The sequence below is a fragment of the Siniperca chuatsi genome, linkage group LG5, assembly GCF_020085105.1.
Source record: "Siniperca chuatsi isolate FFG_IHB_CAS linkage group LG5, ASM2008510v1, whole genome shotgun sequence".
NCBI classification, from domain to species: Eukaryota; Metazoa; Chordata; class Actinopteri; order Centrarchiformes; family Sinipercidae; genus Siniperca; species Siniperca chuatsi.
Window position 1 is genome coordinate 7,861,333 of NC_058046.1, and position 19,331 is coordinate 7,880,663.

The 19,331-nt window shown below is 40.2% G+C and overlaps 1 protein-coding gene across 3 annotated transcripts in view; it reads left to right on the plus strand.

Moving 5' to 3' along the window:
• Window positions 1-19,331, plus strand: part of zmat4a (zinc finger, matrin-type 4a) — a 134,872-nt gene that overhangs the window by 95,525 nt on the left and 20,016 nt on the right. For all 3 annotated transcript variants that reach the window (XM_044197088.1, XM_044197085.1, XM_044197087.1), the window contains one exon: window positions 12,818-12,914. In XM_044197088.1, the coding sequence (XP_044053023.1) occupies window positions 12,818-12,914 (97 nt within the window). The remainder of the gene's footprint in view (window positions 1-12,817; window positions 12,915-19,331) is intronic.

Consider the following 19,331-nt stretch of genomic DNA (forward strand, 5'->3'; position numbering starts at 1 on the left):
CCCTCTTGGGCATGGAGTTCACCAGAGCTTCACAGGTTGCCACTGGAGTCCTCTTCCACTCCTCCATGATGACATCACAGAGCTGGTGGATGTTAGAGACCTTACGCTCCTCCAACTTCCATTTGAGGACGTCCCACAGATGCTCAGTAGGGTTTATGTCTGGAGACATGCTTGGCCAGTTCATCACCTTTACCCTCAGCTTCTTTAGCAAGGCAGTGGTCGTCTTGGAGGTGTGTTTGGGGTTGTTATCATGTTGGAATACTGCCCTGCGGTCCAGTCTCCAAAGGGAGGGGATCATGCTCTGCTTCAGTATGTCACAGTACATGTTGGCATTCACGGTTCCCTCAATGAACTGTAGCTCCCCAGTGCCGGCAGCACTCATGCAGCCCCAGACCATGACACTCCCACCACCATGCTTGACTGTAGGCAAGACACACTTGTCTTTGTACTCCTCACCTGGTTGCTGCCACACACGCTTGACAACATCTGAACCAAATAAGTTTATCTTGGTCTCATCAGACCACAGGACATGGTTCCAGTAATCCATGTCCTTAGTCTACTTGTCATTCATCATCTTTAGAAGAGGCTTCCTTCTGGGACGACAGTCATGCAGACCAATTTGATGCAGTGTGCGGCGTATGGTCTGAGCACTGACAGGCTGACCCCCCAAACCTTTAATCTCTGCAGCAATGCTGGCAGCACTCATACGTCTATTTCCCAAACACAACCTCTGGATATGACGCTGAGCACGTGCACTCAGCTTCTTTGGTCGACCATGGCAAGGCCTGTTCTGAGTGGAACCTGTCCTGTTGAACCGCTGTATGGTCTTGGCCACCGTGCTGCAGCTCAGTTTCAGGGTCTTGGCAATTTTCTTATAGCTTACGCCATCTTTATGTAGAGCAACAATTCTTTTTTTCAGATCCTCAGAGAGTTCTTTGCCATGAGGTGCCATGTTCAACTTCCAGTGACCAGTATGAGAGCGTGAGAGCGATAACACCAAATTTAACACACCTGCTCCCCATTCACACCTGAGACCTTGTAACACTAACGAGTCACATGACACCAGGGAGAGAAAATGGCTAATTGGGCCGAATTTGGACATTTTCACTTAGGGGTGTACTCACTTTTGTGGCCAGCGTTATACAAGCTGTATACTCACTACTTTACATTGTAGCAAAACAAAAAATGTGAGGGGTGTACTCACTTCTGTAAGATACTGTACATATACTAGGGGTGTACCCGAATGCGAATACATTACATTCAGATGCACACATAATGAGCCCCCTTAATTCACCATAAATTTAACACTGCTTCTTCCCTGAGTAATAACTCTGTCAAATTTGAACACACACCATTTAAAAATCTGATTATAAAGGCGCAGGTTCTGACTCTGCACCAAAGGCTCCTCTCCACCTCTCCAATGTAGCTTAAAGCCATCCCCATCTGGCTTCATCTCTTTTGCACTATGCCTGTTTTGCACTGTGTTAGGAGGAGACGGATTCGCCAACATCAACATAGTCATTATGGAGAGGCTGAAAATGTCAGCGTGCTAGCTGCACTATTCAGCACTTGGGCTAATGAGTATTTCTCTCCGGTGATTATCAATTAGTAATGAAGTGGCAAATCATCCTATCAGGCAAAACCAGCACTGTGAGCCTGTGGAGAGGAGAATGGGACCACAGCAGGCGTAGCAGGCGGCCAGTCAGTCGGGACAGAGAGGGGAGGCAGGAGATGGTGCTGGAGAACACATCCTTCACAGCTTCTACTTGGAGCACTTTACTATATTTCCTCTTTTCATCTTTCTCTTCATCTCCTTTTTGCTGATTTCGCCTCTTGCCTTTGCCCATCTTCTGCTTGCCATACCCTCTCCCTGACCTCCAGCTCCGTCCTTGTGCACTTCTCAACTTGCTGAGAAAATGTGCAGTCTGACTCTGAAGATGTGATGAAAAATTCAACAGCTCCCTTAAAGGAGGAGGTGCTGTTATCCAGGGGTCTGCATATTGTTGTTGTGTATACAGAGCAGCTATGAAAAGTTGATGGCAAAGACATGAGAGGGGGAAAATATAGAGAAAGAGACTAAAGGCATGGGCAGACCATTAGCACTCCACTGTTCCTGTGTTTGATTTGTTGAGAAGAAAACTCTTTAGGGGTCAAATATATCTGCTGCCCATCCAGCTCTTAGCTCTGACCACCACATGATAAAAATCAAACTTTTGTTCTTTAAAAGGAAGTCTTTAAAAGTTTTATAGCTTCTCTATATACAGAACGGATGCAGAGGTACTGTGTATGTATATATGTGTAGTCACCAAACTATAGGACAAAACAAAGCCTTACTTTGCCACATACTGTAAAATTGATGTAATTGCTCACCTGTGATCTTTCAAATGGCTTTAAGTAATTTTGGTCTAACTTTCACATTTTATTGCAAATAACTGTAGAGTTTGCAAAGTTTCCAATACTCAGTTAGATCCAGAGTCTGATTTCTGGTTATGTCTGATGCTCATTCTGTTCTAAGTTTATAGTGAATAGTGTGGAGATGAGATGTTTCATTTACTGTAACAGTGAGGACTGTAATGTTTGCAAGATTGTAAATGGGATGGAAAATTTATTTGTTGTAGATAGTCCATTAAGACACTAATGTGGACATATTGTGTAAGCACATTTCCCTGGTTATCACTGCAGTGGAATTAAAAGAGGTGATGGTGTCTTTTCCTCAAAGATCATTTTTGTAAATTATTAAATGAAACATCTTATTATTTCTGAGCTTCTGAGTCAGCTGTGTTTCTTACTAGGGGTGCATCAATCCGACTTTTTGGATGGCTGTGGTCCCGAGGGCCAAAAAATTGCTGACCCACCCCACACATTCACCACCCTCTGTGCACTGGCCTGTGGCCTCCAAGTTCCCATCAAAAGAAAACTACACAGCAGCCTACACAGGGCAGCCTCATTATGTACCCAGAGACTAGTCCTCCTATGTTGGAATAACACCAGCATTGTAACATGTCTGTCATACAGTCCACAGGTAAACACAACCACGATGTAGTCTGGCGACCCATCATCATTAGTGGATGGCTACATATAGGGAAAAGTTAATTCAACAATAGGCAAACTGAAAATGCCGAAGGATGAGCAAATGACCTTCAAATACAAATAGCAGCACCGACTGCTGCAGGAGCTTATCGGTACTACAGATCTGACCAATCAGGAACTGGTACTAATTTAAGACCAGTCCTTGTTACCCATCCATATACTCTTTAGTGGTGTAAATTTGTCACATTTGTAGCAATTACCCAAATTACCAAAAAACAATTGACACTCACTGAATCTGGGGCCCCTGCAGATCTGGGGCCCCATGGCAGTTGCCCGCTTCCTCCAATTGATAATCCGGCCTTGCAAAAGAGTCACCAAAAGTCCATCGAGATGTTTTAGCTTCACTTTTGAGGAGCTGTCATGTTGTCCATCTTTATATACAGTCTATGATTCAATCCAAGTTGACACACAAAAACCACAATTATGTGTGTGAATAAACAGTGTAAAGTCAAGACAGATTTATTTATATAGCCCAATCTTAATTAATCTATTAAGCCTAGTACTTGTAGTCCATGTATATCCTGCAGACGGGAATACTGTAAACTTTCTGAAAACCTCTGCATCTCTGATAGATTTGGGATGGAGTGTCATTTTAAACCAGAGTCTTATTCTGGCACAGACCTGAGGTCACATGGTGCCATAGATGACTGCAGTTATCTAAAACTAGAGGAATACAAAGAGATGATTGCTACTTACTTCTCTTTATTGCACAGGGATATAATGGAACTTGTATACGAGGCTGAAACATCAGATATAGACTCCTTTATCTTCCTACACTCTGTCTCCATGCAGCAGCTAAATGAAACAGGAGCTGCAGCCTCTGCATCTGTTCTGCTTCAATGGTGGGAGAGTCTGAGTGAAAAACCATCCCAGGTTTACCCTGACAGTGACAGACAACCAGACAATATAAAGCCAGACAGCATGTAGCTGGGTTCAGCTGACTGCCAACTGCTTTTTATATCAAGGGTTAGGGTGTGGTGTTGCCTTGGTGATTTATTGGACGTCAGAATCATTATCGTTAGTCTTAAGCTCAGCATTAACTCTGCATAAGTGTGACATTAAACACACGCAAGGTTTATCTCATTTAGAGCAATTTTAGCTCTGCCATTTGCTGTTTAGTCTCTAGCAGTGATCACTGAATCATAAAATATGCCTACATGCTGTCATTTCCTTTGGTTTATTAATCATTCTTACCTGGGCGGTGTACTTTACCTAATGTGACTTCCAACACCAGCAGATACATACACTAGTCATCTAATTTATTGCCAGACAGGATAATATTATATATTCGATAAAAAGCAAAGTAGACAAACTAATTCAAGTGGTTACTGTTTATTCCCATTGGGATCAGCCATTCTAAATACTATTTTCTGGGCTGTGTTATAGCATACGTCTATTTTAATCTAAAGGAAAATGTTCCATGTGACTTTTTGACTTCTTTACTATTCTGACAAGTGCAGCAACGTGAGATTGAAAAGGAGATGACAGGGAAGAGCGCTGATTGGAGCAAAATGATACTGAAAAGATTTGACAGAATAACTCAGCCTTTTCAAGGTTGTTGCAGTCTGTTACAGCTACAAGTCAGTTTATTTGACAGAGCTTGAGTCTGTATGTTCTATACAGTGCAATGAGAAAGCACATTGACACTAACAGATGGTACCTGTTTTTGATGTGCAGGAATGGTTAGCTTCTCTTTATTTTTACTGCCTCATTCGTCTGTGACTCCCGTTTCCGTTTGATGACAACTGACTTGAGTGATCGTTAAATGTATGTTGTACTTCGAAGAAAATGATATTAAAACAATACTAAAGCACTGCTGTATCTCCGCATGCTGCTGCCTGCACAGTGGTCAGACATTTATTAAGATATACATTACTGGTATACATAACATTACCCAATATTCAAATACATTCAAGCCATTCAAAGGTGATACTTAATAATGACAATCTGATATGTAAGTGTGGGCCTTGTTTCCCAAAACCATCTTAAGGCTAAGATGATTGTAAAATCCATTAAGAGGTGTTTTCCCAAAAGCATCATAACTGAAGACACTCTTAGAAATGACTGTATCAACGAGTGCCTCCTACCCACCTGCCGAACCTGCAGGACGAAGTCTATACTTTTATCATGAACACAGATGTTCTTTGTTAAGTGACGTTTGATGTAGTGTGATTAGTGATAATGTTGAGAAAATAACACAAATCAATTCAACAACTGATATGCGCAATTTCTGTCATCATCGTTCTCCTCTTCCTCTTCTAGCCTAAAATATTAATCTCTTCTGGCTGAAATGCCATTTTCCTGATGGGATATTTTCAGGTTCCATATCTTTCAATTTCTTTTTTTATTTATTTATGATGCACATGTTGTTTGAGTTATGTACAGCAGGTCTGATACAGACATTATGACAGAATGACATTCACAACAGATGATGTGAATTTTCCTGAAACATAGGAACCAGCATGAGTTTAAGAGCAGCAGCTAAATCAATCAAAGTATCTTTCTGAAACTTACTTCCACCCAGGAACATGAATAATAAAGGGCAGCAAGCTGAAAGCTATACATTAAATTTAATTTTCATACTAAACAATTCCAAGTATAAAACATTTCTTTGTTTTGTTTACACCACTTACACTTTGTGTTGTATGCATCTTTAATATATAGCATGGCTTACAGACAGTTACATATGCAGTTACATTAAAGTGTATTCAGCATCATCTCCACGGACAGCCGACGTTAAGAAGCTCTTAACACAGTTGTTATTCTTATGGACTGACGATTCAACCAGGAGAGTTTCATGCTGATCCAAGCTGTACAAGAACTCCAGCTGTGAGTTAGGTAACAGTGTCTAAGGGAAAAATTAATGGGACTTCCAGGTTCAGCGGCACCTGAAATAGCTCCTCTCATTTCTCAACTCTATTTACATTAATTAACTACAACTGAATAAATTGTCAATTGTCATTATAGTGGGTGAAATCAACAGTTGCCAGCATAAACTTTCACCTGCTACAGCTTGTTAAGAAGCCGTTATTTGTCATAGGACTAATAAAACCATCTTAAATTTTGAATATTTCAAATTTCAAATTGTAATTTTGATATAAAAATGGTTAATTGCTCAGCCTTTACCTTTGGATGAATTACAACTATTATTATCAATTATTATTATCATAGCTAACAATATGTGAAAATGAATCAAAAAACAAGATGGAAAACATAAACTCACTTAAACTCCATGCTGTGCTACAGCTGGTGTTTTCACTCCCAACTATCGCCATGGCTGTCAAAAGAACAGTCCATCATGCTTCATGTCTGCTCTGCATCTGCTGCATCTCTTCTTTGAACAGGCCCTGAAGATGATTTCAGACTGGGCAACACATATTCACAAAGTGCTTCTCCTGGTGAGGTAGCTTCTCTTTTTTTCTCTCTACAACAAAATGATAGGAACACAAACCAAAAATTATGTAGCCATCTACAGTAAAATACTGTCATTGTTCCTGCATATACAAAAGGTAAAGTCTCATATCTTTGCAGTGTTTCTGCCATGTGTTGGCAAGAACTACCCTTCTGATCTTTCAGGTGTTAAATGCTTTAATAGAGAGTGGTGTCATCTCATACCAATCGCATTGGGTGTGAAATTAAGCTGCTGTGAAGTCTGCTTGGAAGGAGGGGGTCAAATACAGAACAGAGAAGCAAAGAGAGCTGAGAAACAACACTGAGGTTTGAGCCGTCAGCTGGTCCAAGTCATCATCCTAATGTTAAATATTATTATGTAGCACTAATGAGGACATATAGGAGATGCTTATGGAGCTTAGCAGGATTCATTCTATGCTAAGAGAGCATGAGTAGTCTAAAGAAGAGCCACGGTGTACTCTGGGCAATAACGTATTGTTCTTTCTCAGTGCAGTACAAGAGAAGGTTTGTGGGAGTTGTGTGAAAATTAGCAGCCATGGTGTGAAAAATTCATAGTTAATGTTGAATTTAGGCAATAATATATCATTTAACTCCTTTTATTAACTAGGTACTGCTCAATAAAGCACAGATATGTTCTGCACAAGCTGATTTTCTGATGTTGTCCTCACACAACCTTGTCAAACTATAAGTCTCACGCTCCCAGCAGTGCAAACCATTATATGATCCCAGTATCACCACTGCAAAAGTTTTACTTGAAACTACCTGTGCTTCATTGTCTACATTCACATTGGCCATGTTCTAACAAATAAACAGTTTTGTGGGAAGTTTATGTGGTTTTGTTGATTTTTATGGAAATATTGGCATTCTACAGTTCTGATACCCACTAATATCGTTTGCCAAATGGCCCTTATGGGTGTCCACCTAGACAAAACCCTCCTCAATTTCAGTGTTACCATCACCACATATGAAACAGGTTGTGTCCAATAGTGGATATATTTATGTGATTCTAAGCTCTCCAGGCTCAGCTACAGGCATATAGTTCCATTCAAAAATGAAAAAAGCAACAACAAAAAAACTAATAAAAAAACAAATATGTCAAAAAACTTTTACCATGTGTGTGATACTAAATTTGGTCTAGTATCACTTACACTTTTTGATAGTAAACTCCAAACTTACCATTCAGAAGAGACCAGGATCATGTGTGTATCAAGCTGCAACCTCCTGGGCTGAAAAATTAAGCCAACCCGGAAGTGCCAAAAACTGCAGTTCCTCGAATGGCTAGCTGCAAAAGAGCGTCAATCTCCATAGAGCCCCATGTTAAAACGCTCAACTTTACAGCAGAAATAAACATGTTTACAGCTTGGTACAAAAAACTGTCTCTTCAGAAACCTATGGGTGACGTCACGGAGACTACATCCATGTTTTATACAGTCTATGGTGTGTATTCAGCAGGGATCAAGTGACCAAGGTTTGTCATTTTCATGTTTGTGCACTAAAAAGAAAGTGCTTGTTAATGGGTTTTAACCATAATGCAGTTTGATAGCGGAGATATCCGGAGAGTGATGTAGTTACACGCTGTCTGAACTCTGTCTGTCATGTTGTCATAGATCAAGCAGCAGTCAGCTCCCTCTTTCTCATTATATTGGTCACTCAGTTTCTTTTGATTCCTCATGTAGCTGCCAAAAGAAAACAGAGTGCAGTTTTGTCAGTGCTCGCAGCAAAACATTAAATTTAGACCGTAGTCTGGCCTGTCAAACACCCCGACAGACAAATTGTGTTTTTCCAGACTCCATCATAGCCGTTAATCGGAGATGCATTTCTGGCAGATGTGATTTAGCACGTTGTCTCCCTTTTTCTCACTTCCTCCGTTTTCCAGTGCTTCCTTCTATAGAGCACTGCAATTGCAGTTCTCAAGCTGTTGCTCTTGGCTGAGTGTTATATTTGCCACTCCCCCTGACCCTAAAATAGATCTATGAAAGCCTTAATAGCAGGCCCAGAGACTGGCAAATTACAACAAGCTGATCAAGGTCCTCTTCAACAAGAAACAAAGGGCAAAGCCTGTCCCCGTGTACAATAAGTGGGTCAATTTAAACACTAGATTGGACCAGCAGAAGGCGAGCCATTTGTTTCTAGCTAATGCCTGTTCTCCTCAATATTACATCTTTACTTACTGCCCATTTCCTAACTGCGTCCAATTTCAGAGACCAATCTTATCTGTGATTTGGTAAGCATGCCTGTTTTATCGCTTCAAGGGGTTGAAAACACTTTTGAGTGATGATTTCATTCTGAAAGTCCATTTCACAAAGCACTCCATTATAATATATCCTGCAGTTGCAACCCCCCAAGCAATTTGTTTCATATGGATTCAGATTTAGCATATGCTCTTTCAGCCTGGGCACCCTGCTACAATCAGAGAGGGAATGAGCTAAACTTGTACCATCAGAGTGGGGCAGATGGCTGCTGGTTAATTTAGCATGAACCCTGGACCTGCACCACCTTTTCCCTGCTCATAAACAGTCCACACAGAGGACTACACTGCTGATCAGTCATACTGCCACCATGTTCCCTCCCAAGCAATAGTCCTCAATTAGCTGAGAGACAACTAGAGATTTACTACTGGCAAATGAAATAACTCAACTCAGCACCCTAATCTGTGGCTTATCGGTGAGTCAGTGTACAGGCCAATGTGCCAGAATAGACTAGCTAGCGGTTACCATGTTCTATGAGCTTTCTATGAGATTGCATTGTGGTGTGTTATTAACTTCCCATCTGTGCTTGTAAGCAGTGGATGGTTTGCATTCAAAAGTGAAAGGGACTTTTTGTTCCATTTAGGGGTGTTATACAGTCCATGATCATATACAAAAACAATACAGATACATTTGCAACTCACTGCAACTCAAAGCCGATTCCATACAATATTTTTACTTTTTTAATAATGTGAAAGTGTGACTACAATTTGTCAGTTTCCTCAATTTTAGTTTCAAATACGAATTTAGAAATGTAAACACAGGCAGGGAAACACTGGATAACTTTTTAGCCAGTCCCTGGCTAAAGAGGATGATTTTTTCACTAAAATCTTGCAGAGTGCAATGAGTGTTGTTTACCTCAGCTCCTGGGACTGTGTCATCATTCTAAATTTGGTATTTTCAATAACACACTATGGACACATGTCCCTGTAAATAAAACAGCATGACTTCAGTAACCAGGAGGAGTTGGGGCCAGTTAGAAGTAGCATTAGCTATTAACGCTAGCATTACTCACCTTGTGTTGAGTAATGCCAAAAATGGTTTTGTAGAATTCAGGTCGGATCTGTGGTTTTGTATTGATGCAGCCTAATCATTCGCTTGCATTGGTTCTCCGATAGAAATCAGTCAACCTTTAAACTCATGGATTCAATGAAAAAGTTTATCGTGCTCGCATCAACATTCTTGGTGGCAGTCACTTAACTACGTCACAGTAAACTGTAAATTATTTTAGGGCTGTATACACAAAGGATCTTGTCTTTCTACTAGGAGTCCCCTTAAATGGTGCTACAAGTACCTAGCTAAGAGTTTCCTCTTAAGACCTATTCAGAAAGCTGCTGAGAGGAACTTTTACTGAGGAAGTGGGAGTCTACAGTCTACGTCTTCAGTGATTGGTAGTCAGGTTACTCTGACTCTTCTATTCATCAATACAGAGCAGTGCAATGAGTAAACTACTTAGATTAGACACATTAGTCTGCTCTTAAATTAGACAGATAGATCTGTCTAATTTGAATTTATTTTTTCATTTACTTATTGCATACAGTGATTATTTAATGTACATTTAATGAAATGTAATTTAAATATTCAGTATATTTTTACAAAACTGATGCAAAAAGGCTCATTACTGACAGCAGCTGACTGATTGTGAGAAGGTCCTCTGGACAGCCTCTACCTTCTCTCAGACTTAAGAGCTGGTTTTAGTGCTAAAAGGCTTTGTGAATTACTCCTAGATCAAGAACTTAGGAGTCCTAAAGTTAGAACGAATGTCACGCCCTTTCTAACTAAGCCATTTGAGCTACTTTTAGCCTTAGGATGTGTATTTACCCATTGGCCACTTTCTTTCAAAAGTTACCTCTGTGATTCTGAGATCAAATGAAGATATAAGACATCAGATAGCATTTCGCTCCGCATGCATCAGCTCCACTACCTGTTACTGTGGTTTTACACAATTCCAACTTAACCCAAATAAATGAAACTGCAGAGCACATTTTTCTTCTTCTGCATCCTCTCCTGAGTTGCCTCTCTTTTCTCGGCTAAGGGACAAGTTAACCAAAACAAACGAGTCTCCAATGACTCGCAAGGTGAAGCCTCAGAAAGTGGGAAGTAAAGGTGATCGAGGGGAAGCACTATAGAGGCCTGGAGGCTCCCGGTGCTTCATCGCTCATGCAGGGCAGCACCATGAGGGAAGAGCCGCAGGTGGCTGGCAGTGATGGATACCAGGGGCGCTGTATAATCTTTCACCCTTTCAAAAATAGTTTGAGAAGCAAGCTGTCAAAGGGCTACTGCAGAGTAGACCCTCACTGCCTGCTGCAGAACTTTAATGTCATGACTGCGTCTGGGGACGACCGTGCAAAACTGAAATCTCAAACTGAAATCTCAATCCTGGTGGTGGCCGACTGGCAGAGTGGTTATTGTACAGCTTATCAGGAAGAAAGTGAAAGGGAGAGATTTGCCTCTCTCTCTCTCTCTGGGGAATATTGCCCTCCATCAAAATGTTAGAAGAAAACAGCTGACATAAACATCTGAAAAGTAAGTTGTTAGCAAATGGCAAATTTCCAACATCACCTGAAAATAACTACCCTTTCTTCAGTCCTTGGTGTGACGATTTAGAGTAGGGGAAATTTGATTGAAGAGGATATGGAAATGTGATTCAATGAGTGCAGGGTGACATTTATTTTCTCTTGGCCTTTTGCTCTGAGGCACATTTATGAAGGAGTTAACTCAATTGTGAGAGCAAGCAATGAAGACAGCCATTTTTCATACCACAGTAAGATTAGGACAACATGACAGCGATTACACAGGGTGCTCATAATTTGCAGCAACAGGGCGCTGACTTAATACAACCATTATCAGAGACACTGAGGACACTGTTGATATACAATTTTTAAGAAATTAGACAACTTATTAAATTCTGTTGATCCCAAATAAATCAGACACCTCAAGGTCTCAGGTAGTGTATACAGCCTGAGTTGCATTGGTGGCCATCTGGGCAAACTTGAGGATCTTTAAAAGGTCTTGAAGAGGTAATTTTTTGGAGGGGGGTCATAAGGGATGTTTTTTTGTTTTTGTTCAATGAAAGTTCAATACAATGAACCCAATATAACACCTATATTTCCATTTTATTCTCGTTATTTCCCATTAATTCCGATAAATTCCCGTTAATTCTAACTTCATTTTCACGTGAAGTTAAAAAATGTATAGAAGACACTAGTCTTGCTTCAATTCAATTCAATTTTATTTATATAGCACCAATTCATAACAGAAGTTATATCATTGCACTTTTCCTATAGAGCAGGTCTAGACCGTACTCTTTACAATATTATTTACAGAGACCACTGGCAACAGTGGCAAGGAAAAACTTCTTTGAAACTTCACAATCCAAGAACTCTGGCACTACTTGGGCACAGCTGAAGACTGATCAACTTGAGCTGGGTCTGAAAAGAGGGATCACTGGACATTCAGACTGAAAACAACATTTCTTAAAAACACATGGAACTGTGTCCAACTGTGTCCACACAGGCTTGAGGGCAAGCTTGAGGTTGGATTGGAGGACCACCAGTCATCCTTGGCAAATTGCTAAAAATGTGTTCAAGTACATTACAATGTGTGTATATATCACATATCATATATAACATTTCTCTATCTGGAAAAAATTTGAAGCATAAGTGTCTCAAATACTAGCTTTCAGATTCAGCTGTGAAATTTATTTCCCTGGGATTTGAAATGCATGACATTTCATTGTCGGGCTAGTTCTAATTGATTTATTCTACTCCATCACCAGTAGCCCCTGTCAGCTATGGCAATCTTGAAAACACACAAGAATGCCCACCTACAGTAAGACTGATTTGATCTGCATGGAGGAAAAGTTTTTGCAGGTGGGCTGTCTAGGTTTGAGGGATTCTGTATTGACTGTGTGCAGGAGAGTGAAATTCATATTGTATAATGATGTGAAAATGTCAGATTATTATTTACATTCCTCACATACTATAATGCGGATGAAAATCAGACAGTTTTTTTAGGTTTATTCCTGTCCCATATTTGTTCATTTAATATGTGTTTTTGTTTGATTCCAGGTCTGAAACGGAGCTATACCTGTGAAGTCTGCAGCGTCACACTGAACTCGGTGGCACAGTACCATGCACATCTGCAGGGCTCAAAGCACCAAAACAAGTGAGTGGATCATGCTACCGTTTCCACTTTTAACTATTAATGCTGCAGTGTTAAATGCTACACCTCATCTTTGGCACAAAATATGTAGTATATGTTTTCTTTGCTTTCATCTGCATCCTTGAAATCTCCTGCTTCTCAAGGAGGCCTTTGCACGTCAGATACAGTGCATTACTCACTGCATGCATAAATGATGAGAGTATTGTAGAGAGCTGGGCTCATTTTGCTGAGGGCATCCTGTTTTTTTTCCCCAGTTAATTTCAGTCTACAATTTTAAGTAAAATTCTCTAATTGAGCCTTTTCCTGCTTTAACACTGTAGCTAACTAGTGGCTGTGGTGCCTGCAGGAGCCAATCTCAAGATGAGAATCAACAAGCTCTTACAGTATAGTCACAACAAAGAGGCAGCCTGCTGGAACGTCTGTCTAAACATGAGCTATAAAACAAAAGCTCATTTAAAAAAAACCTGCACACAGCTAATTCCCTGCTAGTCACAACAGGTACCTTAAATGAATTAAGCTTTTGAAAATTCATGCACCATTAAGCAAATCTACAAGTTTTCCCAAACAAATGGGACTGGTACTGAAGTGAACGCTGGCTGTTACATTGTATCTGGGTACCTTCTTTTCAGTCCTTATCTGTTTTAAAATCACAAAATACAAAATAAAACAAAAAAAATAACAAGCTTGTTGTCTTATTTTCATTTCAAAATCAACAGCCTGATATTTTATTCTAAATGTTGTTGAAGCAGTTCATGCTAAATATATACCTGTGCTGACTCCCTACCAGGGGTACTCGTACCTCATGGGCTATTTCTGCAGTTACCAGGTGGTTCGCGGAAAGATTGTGGCATAGTGGAGTTAATTCAATAAAATAGAAGTCATGATTTGATCAGATATATCCACATATTTGTATTCAGGAGGAAAATGGATTACATGAATAGTATTACATTTGGTGTGATGCTGATCTTTAGTATATTTACTGTCACAATAATCAGTAAACTACCAGCTACAATAGGCCGTCTGCACAGGACATGCCTCCCACCAAAATTAGTCAGTTGTAACAGTCTGTCAATCTGTCAGCTAGAACTAACAGATAAATGGCAGATAAAATTGTATAGGAATGACCAAACCTGCTGAAAAAATGGAAGAAAAGAAAAAACCAGTATCGACAATTCTAGCATCAATATATCTTGTATGGATTCACATGTGCAGTTGCAGATCCACCACAGCTAGAGTGTTCTGCAGTAAAATACTATCAAACTGCGCAGCCGTCAAGCTAAACTGCTGTTAAAATTATGTTTCATGTCTATTTGTGTAATGATGGTACAGGCACTGTAGGGAGCAAAAGGGCCCAAATGTTGATACTGAGACTTGTACTGAATACTTTCCTTATTTTTTATAAAAGAAATTAATGCTGGATAATTCTAATTAAATTCTGGTTTTGGTTGTAGTCACTAGACAGGAAGAGTCAAATGAAAACAGCTACCAGCAACTGACATGATGTTAGGTAATTTCAGCACGAATTATGTCCTTCAAACTTGGAACATGTGTGTTTTGCCTTGACTTTGTTTTCCTTCTCAACTCAAACTATAGTCCCATGCATTCTTAATTATTCATATGTTTTCTTGGAGTCTCCTTTAGGATCGATTACTCGACCTAAAGTACTTTCAGTAGGAAACAAGTAAGTAAGAGGATTGCAAATTGTGTGGGGGTTTGAGAGGGCCCTGGGCAGTTGGTGTGAATTGATGGGGCTTACATGGTGCATGTCCTGGAATTAATTTCCCCCCGTTGGCCAGTTTCTGGCTGCACACATCCACAGGGATGCTGGCATCAGGAGACGTGACATGCCGTTTAACGGCCCCGTGCTTTAGTCATGGATGCCCGCACTGCCTTGTCGGAGCCACTGGGTTTCCATGCAGATCTCATCATACTGTAGCACACACACACCCACCCTGAGCGGGGCAGCGCTTTCGCCGGGTATTCAGACCACACGCGACCCCCAAGTCCCCACCTCCACCCCAACCAGCCTGATTTCATCCACATAGCCCACAACGGTGCCTGGGGTCTATTTAGGTCATTTGCTTAATGCCAGTTTACACAGAGAGAATAAAGGCTTATCTGCTTTACAAAACTCCAGGGAGGGTCTGAGGATAATATTATATGTGTCTGGTGTCCTGGGAAAAATAATTATATAAAAGCATTTACAGTCTATCTAAGCCGAAAAGGAATGTGTGGAAATTGGAAAACATGCCCTTGTGTGGCTGATTGATTATGTGCTTTAAAGCTAAATCACAGTTCGAAAGAGTGTAGTTTTTAAACTGCAAATGGCACGATTTTTATCAGGCAACAACTCACATGACTAACAATTTCTTAGCAAGCTAATGGAAATGGAAGAAATATTCGCCGACCGTCGATTTCGTAGGCAATAATGACAACCATCGTTGGCAGATTTTGTCAACTAACATTTGTTCTATGATTTGACCAAGCTAAAAAAAAAAAAATTCCCCTTAGCTTGCCTGGCACTTGGCTGATCTCCATGCTGGTGTGCTATTTACCCTTGGTCTATGGTTTTATAGAAAAAAAACACCACTCTATATAATTTAAACATTTTTTTAAATTTTGTGTTTTGAGTGTTGGCTTTTTGCTGATCAAAAAGAGCAACAGAGTGGTGAATCTTTCTCTAGATAAATAATCTAAATTGGTCAATTTTTCTAACTATCCATGTTTTCTTATAAGTTAAAGCTGCACAAATAAAAATGTTTTACATTAACAATGGATTAAATGAGTAAGTGTAATGTGACAGGGGTCGCTCGTAGTGATGAACCCACAGATAATTATCACCGACTCTCTAGTTCCCCTCAACTCTTTAGCATCTTTCAGCTCATTGTTTTGGTTTTACAGCACGCAACTTTACTGTTTTGGTGCAGTCTCACTGTTCTCATCATGGTTGTTTCCGGATGCAGCAGGCAGCTGCTTTCAGTGTAAAAGCTTGAAAAACCCACCTACCCCGCTACCTGCCCAGCACAGCACCAAATGACAGACAAAGTTAGCGACTAGCTGGTGAACATATTGGCGCATTTAGCAGTTAACAAGCCAGATGTTTCCCTCAGGATTTGGTAGCAGCTGTGGCTTAGCAAGGAAATAATTTCTGGTTTCAGTTACACTCCTCAGTCTGTCCTTGTCTTCTTTCACTTGTCTTCTCTTATCACAGTCAGTCTTTCAGTGATATGCCATCAGCTTGCCGTTATGGTCAGCTTTGTGATATCTTTTCTTAGCATGATTTCTAAATGCTTCTAAAGCATGCTTATAGTAGTCTATTATATCCACCCTGGGACCCACTTCAGCTGTAGCATTAGCAAACTTTAGCAGGTTTACAGGTAGCATTAGCAGCCAGCAGTGACCCTCCATCCTCAGTCACAGCACCTGTTGTGCTGTTTTGTTCGCTTTGTTCGTTATCTAAAGTTCCAGTTGTTGATGTTATCCAGCTGTTTTAGTTTTTTTCAGAGGGCCTAAAAAGCCGCTGATTTTGTGTGTTTAATGAATCTATCCACAGTCAACACTTTAGAGCTATTAGCAAAAGTTGAATGAGCCTGAGCAAATCCCCCCGGTGACCCCTAACCCAGCTTTTACAGCAATGCTACATTCTAATAGTTGGTAGGGCAAATTAAAACATGTTTACACAAAGTTAGTAATGTGATGGGTTTAAAGTTGGTCTGTCCAACAAAGGGGATGGTTAAAATGTTCTATTCAGACTGTTCAGACTGCAAAATAACACTAATGTGCTTTGACCGTATTTGCACTGCAGTAAATTAATGCAAAGGAATTTGATGTGAGAAATATTTCAGAGCTAAAAAGAGAGTAAATATTGGACCTGAATTTGTTAGGTTGTCAGACACACAACAATGAATGCTAATGTTGCTGCTTGTCTGTTGGATGTGTAATTAGGCAATTGTTTGCCAACACATTTGCCACAGTGGCTTTATGCAGTGATAATATGTCAATGTTGTGTTTACAACTTGTTGCAATGACCCCAAGTGGCCACAATAAGTAAGTGGTTTTGCTTTAAACAAAGCTATAACATATGTAATACTATGTAGACCACCAATACAAACCTTGAATTTATAGAAAATCATCATAATTTGAATCACAATTGCAGTAATGGTCAGAACAATCGCAATAATCCTGAACTCTTTTAGTCCCAGTAAATTAATATCTGCAGTTAGTGATATCTTTTTCCATTAGTGGTTACTATTTGCATGGATCACCAGGTCAGCTAAAGTTTGGGCGTGTGTGTGTGTGTGTGTGTGTGTGTGTGTGTGTGTTTGTGTATGTCTGATTATGTCACATCGATATGAAGAGGAACACATTGATGTACTACAAAACAGGAAACAAAGCCCACAAGCTGCATGGCTTTATGGCTGTTCTTTGATAAGATGAACTAAGGGCAGGAAAGCGATGAGGAAATTCAATTTTGACTCAGGAGGGGAACAAATTACCCGTTCATGACAGGTGTACTAATGAGAAGTGTGATCGATACTCCTCCTCCTAATGAGCCAGCTACATGTGTACAACAACCTTAATGCTTTAACCCTCTGAGTTGCATAAAAAGCAAGAAACTCTAATGGACTTTGTCTTAACATTTACTAGTTTGATTTGGCGTTATGGCATATTTCTCTCCTTTCTTTTTCCCCCCTCTCCCAGTTGTGTTCTGTCATGCTCTCGCCTCCTCAGTTTCCAAACCTGAAGTAGAGAAAACCTAAAGTAGCTTCTCTCTTTTTTGACTCTGTCGGAGTGTCACAGTAAGCCTGTCTTGCTAAGACAAAAATAGCCATGCGGCTTAGTGTGGTCCCTAGCCGAGGAGGAGAGGAGAAGCTGAGTGCAACGAGAAGCCAAGAGATCCTAGGCTGGTGTGACTGGTCAATGTTAACTAAGGGGAAAGAGAAGGAACCCATTTGACCTCAGGATGAGGACAATTGCTGGAGTTGTCTCCATTGGCCTCTGTCTTCCTCTGTTGATAGACAAAGTAAACATTGAATGGAAACCACTTACCAATCAATCTGGGGATCTAGTGTTAGCAGGATTAGTCTTCAGTCATTTTACTAACAAGTTTGGCATGGAAAGGTAAATAGGTAATAAGAAGGAAAAACATATACTCAAGATTGAATGTTCACACATATTCTGTAAGTGAAGCAATCTAACAGAGAATCAAACTGGCATTGTCTTCCGTGGTAGTTTGTTTCAAGACTCAGCAACTAACAACCATGCACATATAATGCAACAGATACAGATAAGTCAACAGGTGTAAACAAAAGTCTCTGAGATTACTGCCAACCTGACACTGGCAGTAAACCATACTACCTTCAATAGCTGCGGAAAGCCCCAGTATTTTTCAGTGGATGATGGCACCATTCATACTTGTATTGTGCTATGTTGTTTGATGCAGTAGTTTCAAATTCTTAGTTTTCGACTTATCTGATACTAGTTAAAGAGCAACCGAACACCCTGTTTAACATTGAACACGCCTCCTTCATAATTTAAAAAATTCCTTCAAAACCCAGACACACACCCGCAGTCCCCACTGCTGACACTCCCATCCCCCTCACAGCTCTGTCAGATCTCCAGTGTTCCTCTATCTCTCCCCTTATCTAAACCAAGGCATTTCAGCCATTTTCAGACATTTTAATGCCAAGATATAATATCTGACAGCCACACAGATTTCGTAGAACCGTAGATACATATGTAACTCTTTTAAGAACTAATGAGACCTGGCTCATCTTTTTTACTGGCCAAAATTGAAAGTAATGACAGTGACTTCAGTGAAGGTGGAGGTTCAGAGCTGTTTAAACTTCTAGATTAGTTTAGCGAGGCTGCAGCAGAGGCAGTGGTGAGTGATAAAATTGGAGATATGAATGGAATGGAATGGTGTAAATTTGCCACAAACTGATCAACACTGTAAACCACTAGCTTACAAGTAGTGGAGGTAATATTTCTACTACTGCTCTCAGTTGCATGCTCGCAATTTTTCATACTCCATACTTTGCACTGCTGACAGTTGATAGCTGTATTTATATGTATGGGGTGGGGGGGTTAACATGATATCACCTCGTAGTTTGGGGGCAGTGTAGATATTTGTGTACAGAGTTTAATAGTGTAATATTTGTCAAACTTCCTCAGACTCAAGAAAAGCTGCTTATATAGCTCCAATGTGAATGTTTAGTGAGCCACACAACCAGGAAGACAATTTTTGTTTGAGCAACTTTCACTGGAATGAAAGGGAACACAACCTATTTCTGATAGTACATCTTCCAGGAGCTAATAGAGTTGCTACATTTGCTAAGAGAGCTGTGAACAACTTATATTCTGAGTGTTGCCATTTTATAACTTTCCATTTTTCACATTTCTTTTCCCTAAAAGAGTACT